This window comes from Panthera onca, chromosome B1 (assembly GCF_046562875.1).
Source record: "Panthera onca isolate mPanOnc1 chromosome B1, mPanOnc1 haplotype 2, whole genome shotgun sequence".
Lineage (NCBI taxonomy): Eukaryota > Metazoa > Chordata > Mammalia > Carnivora > Felidae > Panthera > Panthera onca.
In genome coordinates this window covers 117,264,469-117,283,000 of record NC_138342.1, presented here as the reverse complement: position 1 = coordinate 117,283,000, position 18,532 = coordinate 117,264,469, and the positions used below count along the sequence as shown (strand labels likewise).

Here is an 18,532-nt window from a genome sequence, read left to right as displayed (position 1 = left end):
GGTTATATCCAGAAGTGGGATTGCTGGGTCATATTATAGTTCTATTTTTTTTTTTTTTTGAGGAATCTCTACACTGTTTTCCATAGTAACTGTACCGATTTACATCCCTACCAATAGTGTGCAAGGACTTTGTCCACATCCTCACCAATACTTATTTCTTATCCCTTTGAAAAAAGCAATTCTAACAGATGTGAGGTGGTATCTCATTGTGGTTTTGATTTGCATTTCCCTGATGATGAATGATGAGCACATTTTCATGTACCCATCAGCCATTTGTGTATCTTTTTGGAAAATGTCTATTCAGGTACTCTGCCCATTTTAAAAATGGATATTAAAATGGATTTTTTTGGGGGGCGCCTGGGTGGCTCAGTCGGTTAAGCGTCCGACTACAGCTCAGGTCACGATCTCGCAGTCTGTGAGTTCGAGCCCTGCGTCGGGCTCTGGGCTGATGGCTCAGAGCCTGGAGCCTGTTTCAGATTCTGTGTCTCCCTCTCTCTCTCTGCCCCTCCCCTGTTCATGCTCTGTCTCTCTCTGTCCCAAAAATAAATAAACGTTAAAAAAAATAATAATAAATTAAAAAAATAAATAAAATGGATTTTTTTTTTTGCTATTTATAGGAGTTTCTTACATATTTTGGATATTAGTCCCTTATCAAATATATGGTTTACAAACACTTTCTCCTATTTCACAAGTTGCCTTTACATTTTGTTGATTATTGCTTATGTGGTGCAGAAGCTTTTTTGTCTTAATGGAGCTCCACATGTTTAATATGCTTTTGTCACTTTACTTTTGGCAATAAAACTATTGCCAAAACCAATGTCAAGAATTATTTTTTATTGTTTTCTTCTAGGAGTTTTATGGCCTCGAGATTTACGTTTAAGTCTTTAATCCATCTTGATTTAATTTTTGTGAGTGGTTCCAGATAGGGGTTAAATTTCATTATTCTGCATGTGATTGTCCAGATTTCCCAGCACTATTTATTGAAGATTGTCTTTCCCTATTGAGCATTCTTGGTTTCCTTGTCAAATACTAGTTGGCCGTATATGCATGGATGTATTTCTGGGCTCGATTCTGTTCCATTGGTCTATGCAACTGTTTTCATGCCAGTACCATACGGTCTGATTACTAAGCTACATAATAAAGTGTGAAATCAAGACGGGTTGTCCCTCCAGCTTTGTTCTTGTTTCTCAAGATTGCTTTGGCTATTCAGGATCTATTATGGTTGGTTCCACACAAGTTTTAGAATTTGTTTCTATTTCTATAGAAAAATGCCATTGAAATTTTGATATGGATTGTATTTGATATGATTCCATTTGATATGGAATTCTGATAGGGATTGTAGATTGCTTTGGGTTGTAGGGACATTTGACAATGTTACTCCCTCTGATCCAATAACATGGGGTATCTTCCCATTTATTTGTGTCTTCTTCAGTTTCTTTAATCATTGTCTTACGGTTTTCAGTGTACAAATTTTTCATTGCCTTGATTAAACTTATTCTTAAGTATTGTTTTTGATACTATTGTGAATAGGATTGTTTTCTTTATTTCTCTTTCAGGTAATTTGTTGTTAGTACCTAGAAATGCAACTGATTTTTATGTTATTTTGTATCCTGCAACTTTACTGTATTCATTTATTAGGTCTAATAGTTTTTTGACAGAGTATTTAGAGTTTGCTGAATATATGATAGTGTCATCATCAGACAAAGAAAGTTTTACTTCTTTTTGATTTGGATTACTTTCATTTCTTTTTCTTGCCTAATTACTCTGGCTAGAACTCCCAGTACCAATCTGAATAAGAATGGTGAGAATTGTTGTTGGTCTTAGAAGAGCTTTCCACCTTTTACCATTAAAGGTGACAGCTATGGTGTGTCACATTACAGCCTTTAATAGGCCGAGATATGTTTCTTCTACACTTAATTTGTGGAGAGTTTTTATCATAAAAGGATGTTCAATTTTCAAATGCTTTTTCTGCATTTATCGAGATTGTATGATTTTTATCTTTAATTTTACTAATGTGGTTTATCGCATTTATTTATTTGCTTATGTTACACTGTCTTTCCATCCCAAGAATAAATCCAATTTGGTCATTATGTATGATCCTTTTAATGCTGTTGAATTTGGTTTGCTAATATTTTGTTGAGAATTTTTGAATCTATGGTCATCAGGCTAGGCTCCCCAGCCAGATGGTGCCACTAGCTAGACTCTGTGTTCAGGTTGAACGGCAGGCTGGGCTTTGTGATTAGGCAGTCAGTTGGCTGTGATCCACTCTTTGGCAAGGCCTGTGCCTGGGGTCCCTAGTCAAGCAGGGTTCCCAGCTGTACCTTATGGTTGGGTGGGACTGTTGGCTATGCTCCATGATTGGGTGGAGCTACTGGCTGGGCTCTGTGCCTGGAAGACACCACAGGTTATATGGGTAAATACTGTTGGCTCAGGTCCAAGTCTGTCTGGGGTCGCTGGCTCCCTTGCGGACAAAGCCAGAGGTTAAGCTCTGCAGTCGGGCAAGTCTGCTGGTTTGACTCTGCCTGAGAAAGGCCCCAGGATGGGCTCCACAGTTGCCCAGAGTGTCTGGCCAGGCTTGCCGGGCAGGCAGGATTGGAGACTATTCTCAGCAACTGGATTGGGCACTGACTTTCTTCCCTGCCTAGGAGGGCTCTAGGATGTGCCCTGAAGTTTTCCACAGTATCCCAACAAAAGATTTAAGTCTTTGAGTTTTCCTCTTGATTGGAGGAGATGTATAAATTTAGGTATTGTATAGCAGAGGCCAGTACCTGGAAGAACAGAACTATAATAGTATTATAGTCACACAGTGCACAGAGATAAGAAATAATAGTCACACAGAGCACACAGATAAGAAATGGAGAGAGAATGTTGCCTGGTTTCCTGTAGCTTTCCAGTTCAAAGTTTGTAGTTTCCAGTTCAAACTGCACTCCTGATAAAAGATTCTTTAAGACATGGTTATTTCCTTATCATGTTTCCTCTTTTACTTTAATTACTTGAATTGGTATTTGTTCCTTACAGCCCAAAGAGTTTTAGATAATAGGATATAATACATCATCACAACCTTTAAGGCTGAAAAGTATGTTTTTGACTGCTTCTGGGAGCAGAAGACAATACAGCAATCATCGCTGGACATGTTTTCAATTACCACATACCTGAAACCACAAGGCCAGGGTAGCTGCCAACTTGAACAAAATATGAGACATAGAGGCTAGCATCAATGGACTACCATACATTGGGTCATCGTCCCAAACAGACATTCATCTTAGATCCAAATTCTCAGTAGTTTCCCATTGTGGTTTTCCCTTTTAATTCCTGTCTCATTCCATTCCTCCTCAGCTCGTGCAAGCTTGCTCCCTGGAACTATGCTCTTCCCTTTTACATTTTCTTCAATGGAAAACCATCAATTCACATAATCTTCAACTGCCAATTTTATTTGCTCATGCAATCAAAAAGTATCCGTTGAGTAACTGACATTTTCTAGGCACCATGCTTGAGTTAGATTATGGGTGCAAAGTGCAAAAGACATGTTTTCTGAACTCAAGTTTCATTTCTATGTAGAGTACTCCTAAATGTGATGGGGTAGGGGAGAAGAGGTGGTTTGTTCTTATACTTTATATTTACTTCCATGTGGAAGGAGCCATGTTAGGGAAACACTCTTAGCCTCATTCTAAAGGAGTCGTGTCCTAATTTTACTGGTGAGCTTGGAAAGGAAAACAAAAAACAAAACAAAACAATACTAATTATGTGTGTGTCTTTTCTCTCTTGGGAGCCATCCTGATCTCAGAGGGCATTAATTCCGCATGCTGCCCCATGCCCTTACAGAGTCAGAAATCCTTGGGAAGAGGCCAAAAATGGTACAATGCCCACAACGGGATGGGCAAATCTTTCTAATCCTAGAGTTCAATATTAGAACGTCTACTTGCCCTTAGCTATGAATCACATTCTTTTACATTAGCTGTATCAGCAATAAAGATGATGTTTTTGTGCCCTTATCTGCCTTAAAATCTTCACTTATGTTTTCTTGATTTATAATTTAGGCGGGGAAGAGAAGTGGTATTTATCAGCCTCCCCAAGAATATTAACAATGTGTGTCTCGAATCCTCTCCTCTCACCTGAGCTCTTGCCTGTAATCTAATGATTAGGAGCTGTGTCCAGATGGAACTTTCACTACCTCAAATTCAGCACTTCATAAATGGAAATGCGCTCAAATTTCCAATCATTTCATCAAAAGAAATTGGGGGGGTGTTAGTAACTCAGGGATAGAGCATTTGACTGCATAAAAAGAAATCAGGAGTTTACCACCAAACCTGCCTACTTCAGTCCCATGCTCCTTTATTCATCAGCTCATTCAGGCTTGAAAGTTAGGAGTTCCCTAGGATTCTTCTTCGTCATCATCCTCCATAAACCAGGCACAAACACCTGTTGTTTTTTTCTCCTGAATTTCTAATTCATCTGCCTTTTTATCTCCAATCCTAATCTAGACTTTATTGGATTATTGGAAAGCTCATCAGCTAGATTTTGCTGATCCCAAACTTTTCCTCTCAAACTCTAGCAGAGCTAATGATGTAACCTTGCTCAGTAGCCACTTTGACGATATTATTCCCTTCAGAAACACCTTCGATGGCTTCCATATTCAGATCAGACTCACTTTCCTGGCTTACAGGCTTTGCTGTAAGTGGACATGATGCAATCAACACCTCTGTATTTACTACCCTTGAATTTACTCAGACTTAACTCTTGTAAACCAAAAGCATGGTATGCTTAGCATAAATGTCTTTTCTCAAATTGCAAACCACATACACACATCATTGAAAATCAACTTCTCCCCTCTGGACCATCTCCTCCAGATGCTGAAGGACCAATGCAAAGCCCAATACTCTTGATCTTTAGTGCATTTACAGTTATAACACTTAGTTTTACATTTAACCACATACTGTATTAAATTGTATGTTTCTGTGGCTTATCTTTCTTCTTTATATAAGCTGAATTACTGTGAGTTTCTAGGGCTGAAGAATCATTGTATATTTTCCATACCATAACATTTATTGTTAACTATACAGCAGATACAAAATAAATATTTAATGACTGATTAACTTACAAATTAAAAAAAAAAAAAAACCTGTCTTCACCTAAGAAATGGTTTGATTTAATAGCCTGAAATTTAAGAGTGATTTGATAATCAGAATCTCTACTCTGACCTCTTTGACTTTCTGTGTTGCTCTAGGCAAGTCATTTTAGCTATTCTGAATGCATTTTCTTAATACAAAATGGAAATAAGACTTGTCATCGGTCTTATTCATAAAGAGTGGTGAGGAGTATCCTAGTCAATGCAAAGCACATGGCTAATACAAAGTTTAATAAAAGTGATAAATAACACCTATTACAAAATTGAACCATTGTTCAATTTCTTCTGCCCTTTCAGTTCTTTGATTCAATATTCTCTCACTAAAATCTGAGAGCTTTAATTTGAGAAAGTGTTTTACTAATAATCATAGACTTTCTACATTAACCTTTTCTTATCATTAGGCACACCTGGATGATATCAAATTATTCTTTTAAGGAAATCAATATATCACTATAAGTGCATAGAGAAACATCTGGTAATGAAACTTCAGATAAGGGAAACCTGGGTGTGAAAAATGTTTATTAGAGCAAGATAGTAAAACAGGTGGCCCCAACTTAAGTTCTCTTCACAGAAAGAACAACTAGCAACGACCCATAGATAAGACACCTTTATGAAGATCCCAGAACCTGAGGTTGGGGCTGACGCAGCCCCTTGGATGACCAAAACCAAGAAAAATCACGTTAGAAAGGTAAGAGGACTGATTTTGTTTTGATTGCATCTACTTTCCAATAGATGTTGTCAGTGCCACACCACATGTAGGGGGTCCCCCTGCCCCCCGCCCCAGCCTATGATTTCTCTAGTGGGAAGAGGAAAACCCAAAGTGGACACCCAGTTTCACCAGCGTTCTGAAGACGCTTTCTATGAGCCCCATTTAGGTCTTGCCTCACAGAGAGGGATCGCCAGGGAAACCTGCTAGAGATGGAAAAGGGGAGCAAGGCTCCTAGTCACGGGCATGCAGACCTTGGCAGACAGTGTTCCTGTTGGCAGAGGTGAGCATATGCAGACCCAAGCTGGTGGTCCTGTCTGGCCATGGAGCTCGGTCAGCAGTTCTGCCCAGTTTGGAGCCAAAGCCATCAGGCTGTCCCAGTGGCAGAGCATATTCTATTGCCCCACTCAGACAATAAAGCGAGCTAGCATCCATTTAACTGATGGACATAGTTTCTACCTCCACCCAACCACTGAGACCCAAATGTTTTGTCTGGCCAGGTACCTTGAGAAGCCACAAGTCTTTTTGGCACAATTATAGGTAACATCTGTAAAATTTAACACCAAGAAGAATTCAGTAATAGCCCTCAAGTCCCTTCACAAGTGAAGGGGTAAATGGTTTTTGAGGTAGCGGAATGCCCAGAGATTGTACCAACTCGTAAAGGTTTCCTGTAGGTGCATATATACTGGTCCCCCTCCCATACTCAGATGTACATGCGTATAGAGCATGAATAAATCAAGAAATTGGAAAAAAAAATAGAAAGTTAATTAGAAGTAAAATCAAATGCAGCCAGAGATAAGATAAAAACAATTAATGCTTAACAAATGTATACTGTGTGCCTTTAGCACTGCTCTGAGCACTAAGTATATACCGACTCATTTAAACCTCATGACAACTTTATGAGGTCCACATTATCAGGAAGCAACTGAGGTAAGTTGCAGTCAAATAACTTGTTGAAAGTCACATACAAAGCGTTTGGCACATTTTAGATGTCTTTAAACAAAAACATTGAAAATCATTCCAATCCTCCAAACGCCAAAAGTTTTATCTTTTAGTCTGTTTGTGAAGTATTGAAATTTCCTTGCTTACTGGGCAAGAGTAAAGAAACTTCCATCAATAAGAGTATTGATGATGAGTTTTACTGATTCTTTAGGATATCCATAGGTCACGGGACATACTAGTGTTGATCTGGACAATTCTTACCTAGCTGCAGGGAGATGTTAGGAGTAGAAGCATAATTTGTGGCATTCTCTCACCACTGAAACGTCCTGCTAATAGTAAGGCAATTCAGGCCAAATTGCAGGCATCATTGCTACATCCTTTCATGAAGCTAGTAAAAATAATTTTACTTCTTTTAAAAAAAAAAAATTTAATGTTTGTTTAGTTTTGAGAGAGAGAGACAGAGCATGAGCAGGGGCGGGGCAGAGAGAGAGGGAGACACAGAATCGGAAGCAGGCTCCAGGCCCCGAGCTGTCAGCACAGCTGACAAGTTCAAGCTGTGGGGCTTGAACTCACAAACTGTAAGATCATGACCTGAGTTGAAGTTGGAGGCTAAACCCCCTGAGCCACCCAGGTATCCCAAAATGACTTCACTTCTAATTAACGATTCCAGATTCCTCTTAGTTTCTTGGTCTCAGAGTTTTCTTTCTTTCTTTCTTTCTTTCTTTCTTTCTTCTTTCTTTCTTTCTCTTTATTTTACCATTTTTAGTGGGAAATTTTAACACTTCCTCAGAAGTTCCTTAGTTCAAACCCACAAGACATTAAGATACAGAATGTTTGAAAATCATGGGGCACCTGGGTGGCTCAATCAGTTAAGCAGCCGACTGTTGATATCGGCTCTGGTCATGATCTCACCATTTGGGAGATTGAGCCACACCTTGGGCTCTGTGCTGACAGCATGGAGCCTGTTTGGGATTCTCTCTCTATCCCACTCTCTCTGCCCCTCCCCTGCTCATGTGCTCTCTCTCTCTCTTTCTCGCCATCAAAATAAATAAACTTTAAAAAAATGTTTGAAAATCACAATTATATATAAGTAATCATATATTTACATATAATTATATTTATATAATTAGTTGTATATGTTATATATAAAATTATATATATGTAATACCCATTAGGCAAATATTACTTTTGAGTATCCATGGGCCACTCATAAAACCTGAGTTTCTATTGGGACTCAATGAAAACCTACTAAATCTCAAGGAATCAGTATCTTGGAGACTATGACAATAATATAGCAAATTTGGAAATCAATAATAAATGGATAGCTTTAAAAAGTTTGTGTATCTTGGGGCACCTGGGTGGCTCAGTTGGTTAGGCAGCCAACTCTTGATTTAGTTTCAGGTCATGATCTCACGCTTCTGAGATGGAGCCCCGCCTCTGGCTCTGCATTGACAGTGTGAGCCTGCTTGGGATTCTCTCTCTCCCTCTCTCTGGCCCTCCCCTGCTCATGCTCTCTTTCTCAAAGTAAATACACATTTTTTTAAAAAAAGTTTGTATATCTTAAAAATAACCTGCTAAGAAACTCCTGAGTAGAAGCCATGTATGAAATACTTAGAAGGAGAGGATAGCGAAGAAAACAACAATCCAGCCCTCTTGGGTTGCAGCGAAGCATTCTAAGCAGGAAATTTAGGAGGCGAGGGGAATGTAGATGTCGGTACAGCAGAAAATAACAAGCACAGTACATCAGGACAGCGGCCACAAAAACAGGAGATGAACTGCACCCACTGATTGGGTGAAGGATCATGAACCGAGGACCAGCCCAATAGTATTTTTAAGAGATAATAGTTTTGAGTGAATTAACCATAATAAGGCAACAATGTGTTCCACTAAAATCGGTTTTTAAAAAGGAAGGGAAGTTATTTAACAAGAAATTTAATGATGTCAAGGCACTTGACAGAATGGCGCGTCCCAGTGAGATCATTGTCAAGGCGTGTTGCAAAATACCCCAACTTTTTCAGTAATTTATGCATCCGAGGTTCATAAAAGAGAGCATAAAATAAAGAAGAATAAGTATGGTTAATCTATTTTATCCATAGACTAGTGCTATCTGCTATTTCACTGTCCAGGGAATTCACACTATTATTGAGGATTCAGAGAAAAACCAAGTGTATAACAACCTTTCTGGCTTCTCAGATTGCCTGGCAGAATTTCTGACCTAATAATTGGAAGTTTCCATGTGGTGTGATTTTTAAGTACTAATATCATATGAATCACAAGATATTCTCCACAAAGTTTTTAGAAGTTTATTTATTTATTTGATGGGGGGGGGCAGTGAGTGAGTAGGAGAGAGGAAGAGAGAGAAGGTGAGACAGAGAATCCCAAGCAAACTCTGTGCTGTTAGTGCAGAACCCAAAGCAGGGCTCGATCTCACCAAACGTGGGATTATGACTTGAGCCAAAGCCAAGAGTCAGATGCTTAACCAACTGAGCCACTCAGGTACCCCAGATATTCTCCACAATTTACCTGTAATAACCTTTTAGCCGCATGATAAAATAAATGTGACAATGGAAGATCATTTCACTGACTTTCATTTGAGTTCCAATATGAATATGGATTTTAAATTACTGATTTATCCAATAAAATCTTTTTCCTTCATTCACCAAATGGGAGTCTTATCTCCATTATACAAGTGCAAAGGTAATTTATGCTTTTAAACTGGAAATTGACTATTGCAACCCTGATTTGCTTTATACAACGTTTCCTGTCTTAGCTGAATTTTCCAGGTTATAATAAATGAATGATTGTGATGTTTTATAACATACATTAAAGTTTCTTTTACTGGTGGCATATGTTTCTATCATAGTTCCTCAATATTGTTAGCTCTATCATAGTTCCTCAATTTGCTATTAAATAAGTCCCTTCCCTTTGCTAGAAAATGATTTTTATAAGTGTGCAAATTATGTAGTTTAATTCAAAAATTTAATTCATTCAACAAAGAATAAGCAACCACAATGTGCCAGGTTGAGTGCTGTGTAGTTAAAGATAAAGCACAGTTTTTCTCAAGTAATTAAGAGTCTGATGATGAAAAGAGACCCATAAACAGATGCAAGATAGTATTTTAAGGGCCTTATTGAGGCATGCGTGGGCATTAGGGGAGCATTTAATAGTAACACCGAATTCCAGTTAAGGAGAATAGAGATGAAATCCTGGAGGATTGATTCATAAACTGAGCATTAAAGGTGATGTGAACAAAGGGTCATGGGAGGGTTGGGATTGTGGAAAACGTTTCAGCATGTGCACTGCCATCGTGCAGCATGTATAGTGCCAAGGAGCAGGACTTAGAGATAGAGATAAGGGGATGTATTCATTTCCTATTGCTGCTATAATAAATTACTGCATACTTAGTGGCTTCAAACCACACGAACATGTTATCTTACAGTTGTGGCGGTCGGAAGTCTGAAATGGGTCTTACAGAGCTAGAATCAAGGTCAGCAGAGCTGTGTTCTTCCTGGTGCTTTGGGGAAGACTCTGTTTCTTTGCCTTTCCTGGCTTTCCTGCATTCCTTGGCTCATCGCCACTTCTCGGCATCACTCTGACCTCTGTTTCTGTTGTCACATCTCCTCCAGCTGTGACACTCCCGCCTCCCTCTTGTAAGGACTAGGATCCCATTGGATCTGGCTCACCCACATAATACTGAATAATCTCATCCCAAAATACTTAATCGCATCTGCAAAGTCCATTTTGTTATGTAAGGTAATATATTCACAGGTGTCGGGGACTGGGACGCAAGTGTCTTTGGCAGACCCTTATTCTGTCCACTGCAGGGAACACGTTACAAAAGTATTGAGGAGGACTGGTCTCTTACGAACATGGTGTGGGATGAATGAAAAAGAAAGTAAAAACTCTCAGGTGTTTAAACTTATCTCACTTTAAGAAATGTTACCAACTAAAATGGAGAACACAAGGGGTGCCTGGGTGGCTCAGTCGGCTAAGCCTCTGGCTTTGGCTCCGGTCATGATCTCACAGTTCATGGGTTTGAGCCCCGAGTCGGGTTCTGTGCTGACAGCTGAGAGCCTGGAACCTGCTTCAGATACTGTCTGTCTCTCTCTCTCTGTCTCTCTCTCTCTCTGCTCCTCCCCCACTCATGCTCTGTCTCTCTCTCAAGAATAAATAACATTAAAATTTTTTTTTAATAAAAGAAAATGGCGAATACTGGAGGAAAAGCCTTTTCCTCCATGTGGAGCATGTGGAGGTTGAGGTACCTGTGGAAGCCAACAGGAGATTTCCAGCAGGTATGTTGCTATCCGGACCCGAAGCCTGGAGGAAAACTGTACTGGAGGTTTAGATTTGCATGTTCCCAGCCTCCAGAGAGCAGGGTTGGATTCATGTTGGATGAAAATACACATGAAGAGATTGAGAATGAGAAGCACAAGAATGAGAAGCTAGCATTTAGAGGTGTTTGGAAAATGGGCAGCTCTCCATGTTGGCTGGGGAGGACTTGTCAGAAACGGAAAATCAGGAGAAGAGAGTATCTCGGCAGCCAAGAGATAGAGCAATGGTGTTGACACTGTGCTCCCCCAAAGTCCCACTAGGTGTCACTATAGTTCATGGTAGAGAGAGGAGGGAGTAGATGGGACTCCAAGCCTGTCACCAAAATCAGAGAGGCTGCTTTTATTTGAGTTATTGGTCTGCAATATTTTTTCATGGGGTTTAATTTAAGTAAGGGGTTTTGTGATAAAACTGCGTTTATGTTTGGAAAACCTCTAGAGTAGAGAGTTTGAGGTAGAGTGAATGATGAATGTCACATGGTTGTTTGGCTGAGCATCCTGTGAAAGTAGCCAAAAAACAGTGTGGCTACTGATTACTTTTATCAATCTGGGTAATTGATGGTGAGTGCTATCGGTCCCCTGGGTTCTCAGAGCATCTTTACCTCTCATGGTCCTTTCCACACTCTATTTTCATTTTTGTTTTCACTCCTCTGTGTATCCCTCTCTACTCTGTAAACACACTCAACATCATACCAGTGACTTTCACCTTTGTATTGCAAGTGTAAAAAGATGAAGGAAAATGTATTCATTAGACTTTGTCTTAAGGAGAACACTGCCTGTCTTCAGGCAGAGGCGACAGACCTCATAAGCATGCTCAAGCAAAACAGGATGCTTCCTAAACTGCTATGCATGAGAAAGAGAGATAAATGCCTTGTTCCTGAGGCAAAAGGAGAGAGAGAGAAAAGAAGAAAGAACAAAGAATCAAGGAAGAAAGAAAGATCGCAAAGAGAAGGCAGATTGTATGACACAACTCTGTCATACAATTGCCTAAATTGTCAACAATGTTTCGATGCTTATAAACCCTTCTCTTCAATAACTGATAAAAGCTATGAATTTTTGGCTGAGCTAATGTAGAGCAAAATAGAAACAGTGTGTGCGGAGGAGGTATTTGAAAAAAGTGCCACGAAAATGTAATATACTGAGAATTTGAAGCTATCACGAAGAGGCTTTGTACTATAATAGGCCAAGGGTATTTGAAATGGGACATTTTAGACCCGTGTTGCCCAATAAAAGTATTATATGAGTTAAAAAAGCAAGCCACATATGTAATTTTAAATGTCTTTGTAGTCACGTTGAAAAAGTAACAATAAGAGTGGAATTAATTTCAAGAATAAATTTTATTTAACAAAATATATCCAAAATATTTTCATGTAAGCATTCAATCACTATAAGAGTTATCAATGAAATATTTTCCTTTTTGGGGGGACTACATCTTCACAACCTGATGGGCATTTTACACTCGCAGTGCATTTGAGTTTGAACTAGCCGACTTCCAAGGGCTATTTCAATAGTCGCATGTGGTTAGTGGCTTCCATATTGGACATCAAAACTCTAGGTCTCCACAATATAGGTAGTCTGCAGCCAATACTAAGATTTCATTTTCATTTGTCTTCTGGAACTGCATCTTGGATGGTGCTTTGTCGTCTTCCCACTTGGCCTGTCAATGATTGCTTATGGCAGTCTGTGGAGTTTTAGAGATTGGAATCTATGCATGTATGGGCATGGCATCAAGGAAATGTCAAAAAAGCTATTTAGTATAAAATGCAGATATTTCATAATTAAAATAGATTCCTTCTGTGTAAGCAGTGTCATAACATACATTAGTAGTGACCTCATGTATAATCAAGGCCAGAAGTTATTCTGATATGATGAGGAAGCACCGGGAGCCACACTAGGGACCTTAGACTTCACTTTGCTTTGCCTATGCCATGGGTAATTTTAAAACTCAAAATTATTACTAAAGCTTGAAATTCTTTTTTTTTTTAAATTATGTTAATGTTTATTTATTTATTTTGAGAGAGAGTGATAGTGAACAGGGAGAGGGGCAGAAAGAGAGGGAGACTGAGAATCCCAAGCAGTCCAGAGCCTGATGCGGGGCTTGAACTCACTAACCGCGAGATCATGACCTGAGCCAAAATCAAGAGTCAGACGCTCAACTGACTGAGCCACCCAGGTGCCCCTGAAGCTTGAAATGCTAATTCATGTAAGTCTGGTTTGATAATTCAGCCCTTTGTATTTTTTTTTCATTAAGAGGGTAGCATATTTAATATGGAGAAAATGAAGTCTATGAAGATATGCCTAATAACTTGGTTGCTAATACAGCCCTAATTATTAAGCAAGTACTTGATTGTTTGGCGGAGCTTACTTCAGCTAGAGTGGTGCAGTCCTACCCGGGAGCTACTAGCCACAGATGGCTATTTAAATTGTAATTAATTAAAATTAAATAAAAATGCAGGGCTTCATTTGTACTACTAGCCTTATTTAAAATGTTCAATAGACATATATGACTAGTAGCTATTCTATGGACAAGATGAATATCCAGCACTTCCAACGTTGCAGAAAGTTCTGTTGACCAACACTGCTCTATAACTTAGAGGTATGATTGAGACATAGAGTGTCACAAGTTAGAGAGAGACTTGGTTTTTAGTTAGGGCATTCCAGTAAAATAGGCAGAGATATTAAGAATGTAACAAGAAAAATAATTTGTTTTGGTTCTGAGAGATGAAGGAAGGTTCAGGAAAGGGGAATGTTCTAATGGGGAGAGACGGAGGGAATTGGGGAGCCAGGTGAAGCTATATGTTCTGCCATTTGTGGGCACTACGTGTTTAACAGCATTACTGAACTTGAGACTAGGCCAACGTGTGTGTGTGTGTGTGTGTGTGTGTGTGCGTGTGTGTATTTCCTGTTAAAACAACTAAGTTTAAGTTTCAGATATGGATCGGTCTGGATGTAGATGGTACCAAGAAAAAATAAGGCTCTGGAATCCTAGCAATTGTGAGAAAGACCTTGACTTTACTAGCATTTTAGAATTTGTGATTCAGCCCATATGTCCAGGTTCCTAAGAGGCACAAGGAAGATGGATTTAATATTTTGATTATATTAGCCCATGATGTCTAGCAAGGTGTCTAGCATTAAATAAATCCTCAATAAAATGGTTGAATAAATGGATTAATCCAGTACCAGTTAATTGCCTTCCTTGAAGCAACTTTTGTTCATAGACAACTATTAGTGTATGGAAGGTTAACACAACCTAATCTTTGACTTGCTTTCATTTTGCAGTGACAGTGTAAATTTAGATTGATGGTAGTTCGGATAGAATTACTTTTAGAAGCTGAAAGGCAGACAACCTTGTACCGGAGGCCCCTTAACCTTTGGAAGTCTATAGTGTTTCTTTATGTTAGATTTACTGCTGCCTTCAAAACTCTGAAGTAACTAAGTATGCACTAATCTGGAGCACATCTTCTTAAGCTATGGAATAAACCTTATAAATTGAAAAAGACTTTACAGACACCATCAAGTTGAAAAATGCAAAAAGTAGATGCTATGAAGAATTGACCCTTTTGACACATTCCAAGAAAGACAATTCTGGAAGTGCATCTCAGTTTTGATCCCAGGAAACCAGTCCTGAGGTCTGATTTAAGTGCCAAAATTGTCTTGTCTGGAAGCTGGTTTAAATTCAGTGTTACTAACTGTATAAAAAAGACTTCATTAAGTTGGCTTTCATTCTGTTTATGCCTTTGTCATTTCCTTCAGTGTTTAAGTGAAAATAACACATAGGAAATCATTGCTGACAGGCCTAGAATTTATCTTCTATTATTTATTGTGATGGTCTCCTCTCCACCCACCATTACATTCTAACAAGTCAAATATCAGTTAAAGGGATGTTTAAGACCCTGTAATTCACAGCATGGTATCTGTTTTGACTATAGTTAATGGCCAGCACTTACTCCAAATGAGTTAAAGCATATTATTGTGTAAGCATTTATTTTCACTACTTTACTGCCTTGATAAACAGTTTCCTATTTGTCCACTGCTTTTTCTGTTCTCTTCTAAGTTTAAACCCCAGGATGTAACCAGCTAATGAACAGAATGAGAGCCTGCACCAACTAGATTGGTAAGTGTATGAAATTGCTACCACACTGATGTGCATATGTGTGTTTATCCATTTGTCAAACACATTTTTTTTTTTTAATTTTTTTTATTTTTTTAACGTTTTTTATTTATTTTTGAGACAGAGACAGAGCATGAATGGGGGAGGGGCAGAGAGAGAGGGAGACACAGAATCGGAAGCAGGCTCCAGGCTCTGAGCCATCAGCCCAGAGCCCGATGCGGGGCTCGAACTCACGGACCGCGAGATCGTGACCTGGCTGAAGTCGGATGCTTAACCGACTGCGCCACCCAGGCGCCCCAGTCAAACACATTTTTATGCATGGCCATAACTAGATGAGACTTTTCTCCCTTCAACTAATCCCCTCAGCGTGGGTTTCTCTCTCATAGAGAATGACATCACCATTCATCTTATTGCTCATGTCAGAAATCTGGCTATCATTTTTGACTGTTGCCCACACTCTGTCTCCTACACACATTACATTTGGAGACTGTAGATTTAATTGTATAGCATACAAGATAAGTTGAGCAAAGCTAAATTGTCTCCCTTGACCCCCTTTTAGAATTATGTAGATTGCATAAATATGTACCATTTACAGGTGATTAATTTTAGAGACCTTAGTTTTTCTTTTATTTACATTACCTTTCTGTCTCACAATTGAATTCATAGTGACCTTGGTTTTGTGAAATCACATTTTGTTTAATAGCTGTAAGTTATTGAATGAGAGAAATAGGAAATGGGATATATTAAAATATTGGCTTTTACTGTTTTCCTTCAATTGTCTTCCAAAGAATTCTGATGAGACCTTGGCCATCGATGTCAAATGTAGAGTAAAACTCAGTCCACATGCTAGAATTAGCTTTCCTCAAATACATGTAAACATTTATGCAGTTAGATCACCCATTTAGCAGCTACTGTTAAGAAAACAGTCCACTATCCTTTCAGTTGTTCCTATTAGAGTCAGAGAAAAACATGTTTTTGCTCTATTGGGTTAGTTGGCTAGTTATAATTATTATATGTATTAGCTCTGTGTAATTTACTGGAATAAGTATCAAGGGAAATTAAGAGAAAATAATGAACATAATATGTGCATATAAGGAGCTGCAGTCTCATGCAAAGGACAATACAAAAAGATATTTTAAATAAGCGAAATCTAGAGTCAACTAAGGCTATAAAATTACATTCAAAATTTGAGTGTCAAAATGAAGATGTTTTATAGTATCATTGGCGATGATAAATCATAGGAGGCAACCTAAATATCCTTAGCACAATAAGTAAATAATGATACAGAACATCACCATTAAAAATGTTGCTTTCCCAAAGTATTTAAAACATGAAGAATTCTCATAATATTATGTTGAATAAGAGTAATGTATGAATCAAAATCAAATAGTGCAAAACCCGAATCTGTGCAGCTTCCAAAAACGTGTCTTTCACTCTTATGTAAAAAAGAAAATCTTTTTTGGCAGGCTCAGTTCTTACAGCTCTGTTTGGCTCTATCCCTTATTATTGGTGTCTTCTGTTACATCCCCCATCGGTTTGTGAAAGCTTTGGCACCTGGCCTGTGTCCATCAGAAGAGGTTATTCTGCCTTGCGGTAATGAACAACACAAAAATCTTGTTAACTTGTAATGATAAATTATTATTTCTCTTATGCTACTGTTTATTTCTCCTTCACTGTTTAGCACTAGTTGTATTCTTGTATTTCCTCTGGAACTCAGAGTGATGGAGACATCTCTCTCTGGAAAGTTGTCACTGCAGAGAGAAAAGAGACAAGGCAAGCCACACACAGGTTCTTAGAGCCTCGGCATCTCATCCACTCACATCACTTCATGCACCCTTAATTGGCCAAAAAAAAGTCCAAGCTCAGCAGAGTGAGTATGTGAAGCATTCTTTCAAGAAGGACACTGAAAAAAGGGAAGTAATAACATTTGATCTCACAGTAAACAGCGACCTCGTCTATCATTTCTTCCAGTATCTCCTATTAAATAACTTTCACCACGACTGCGATTTTAATGATCCATACTCAAGTCACATCCTATGCTATGGTTTCAGCCTCTCAAAGGAGCTCAAATCCTCTTTAGCCACACAACCTCCTAACTTCTGATTCAAGAAGAGATGGAAATACTTCATTTAATGAGCCCCTAGAGGGTATGTTGCTGGAAGCCAAAGATGCGTTATCATCCACTTGAAAATGGTTAGGGGATTTCTTTGTGCTGAACTAGAGTGGTTTGGTGCTGTGGGTCAACTCAAGCATCTTCTTTCTTATAGATGGCTGGACCATTTATATTTACCTTCTCTCCCCCTTTTGGATTTTTTTCCCACATAACCAGGTAGGATAGGCATGTGAAATGGGATAGAACCAATTATCCTTAATAAAAATTGAGGTAACTATTCTTTGTCTCTTGAATATCTTTCTGTCTGTTTTTGAGATGGTGGCTTTTCCCTACATTTACTGTGCAAAACATGTGGCCATTATTTGTGCTTTGGTCTAGAAGTAGAAAGAAATTTCCTATTTTCCTATTTAACACTTTAGCTGAAGAACTTTTAGACTTAACACATAGTAGGTTCTCTCTAAAATGTCGTGATTATCTCTGTCTTGTGGCATTATACATGAGCTTTCATTTCTCTTATTTTTGTAGTTTTCAAAATTTTACTTTATAACAAACCCCTCACTACTGTCACATTCAGAAAAGAAATACAATAATTATTGTGCATTTAAAAAAATACAATAAAATTGTAAAAAAAAAAAACAACATAAGAAAAAAATAAAAAGGACTGCTAGGAGAGACTGGCATCAGGAAAATCAGAACTAATTCAAGGTCATTTCTGAGTATATATAATATCTAGTTCATTTTTATACTTTTCATAATTCCCAGTGTTGAAAGATATTCATGTGATCTTATGGTGGTAATAGTGCTAGGGACACACTCAAGAAATACTCCAAATCTACACTAGACAAATCAGCCATTTTTTTTACACTTCTGGGGAAAGATAAACAGAGAAGCTACCACCAGGGGAAAAAAGCAAAACAAAACAAAACAATACTGGAGATTACAGGGCTTCTGACTCACACTCCAACATAGAATTTGTGTGAGTTATCTTGAACCAAATAGTTGAACATTTTAGATGTGGTTTGTCCAGCTAAACTATCTAGGTTCTAGAACCTAGAAGTAGACTACCTGTCCTTTCTTCTTACTTGCTTATTGAAGCATAAATGTGTTTAAGAATTTGTAATCAAAAGCATACCCACCAGTAAGCAGAAGAGAGTGCAGGAAACAACATACCAAGCCTTGGCTGCTTGTTTGAATGTTTTCTTAGGCA

General features: G+C 38.5%; 1 protein-coding gene across 2 annotated transcripts in view; it reads left to right on the top strand.

Moving 5' to 3' along the window:
* The window catches only part of SLC7A11 (solute carrier family 7 member 11), a 131,952-nt gene that overhangs the window by 85,258 nt on the left and 28,162 nt on the right, over positions 1–18,532 (top strand). Inside the window, exon 12 of one of the 2 annotated variants that reach the window (XR_013555138.2) lies at positions 5,697–5,813. Coding sequence is in view for 1 of the 2 variants with exons in the window: in XM_078445737.2 (XP_078301863.1) it covers positions 5,697–5,722 (26 nt within the window). In the remaining variant the exon portion in view is untranslated. Of the gene's footprint in view, positions 1–5,696; positions 7,160–18,532 lie in introns of those variants that run through there. The other variant, XM_078445737.2, reaches the window with a different exon arrangement.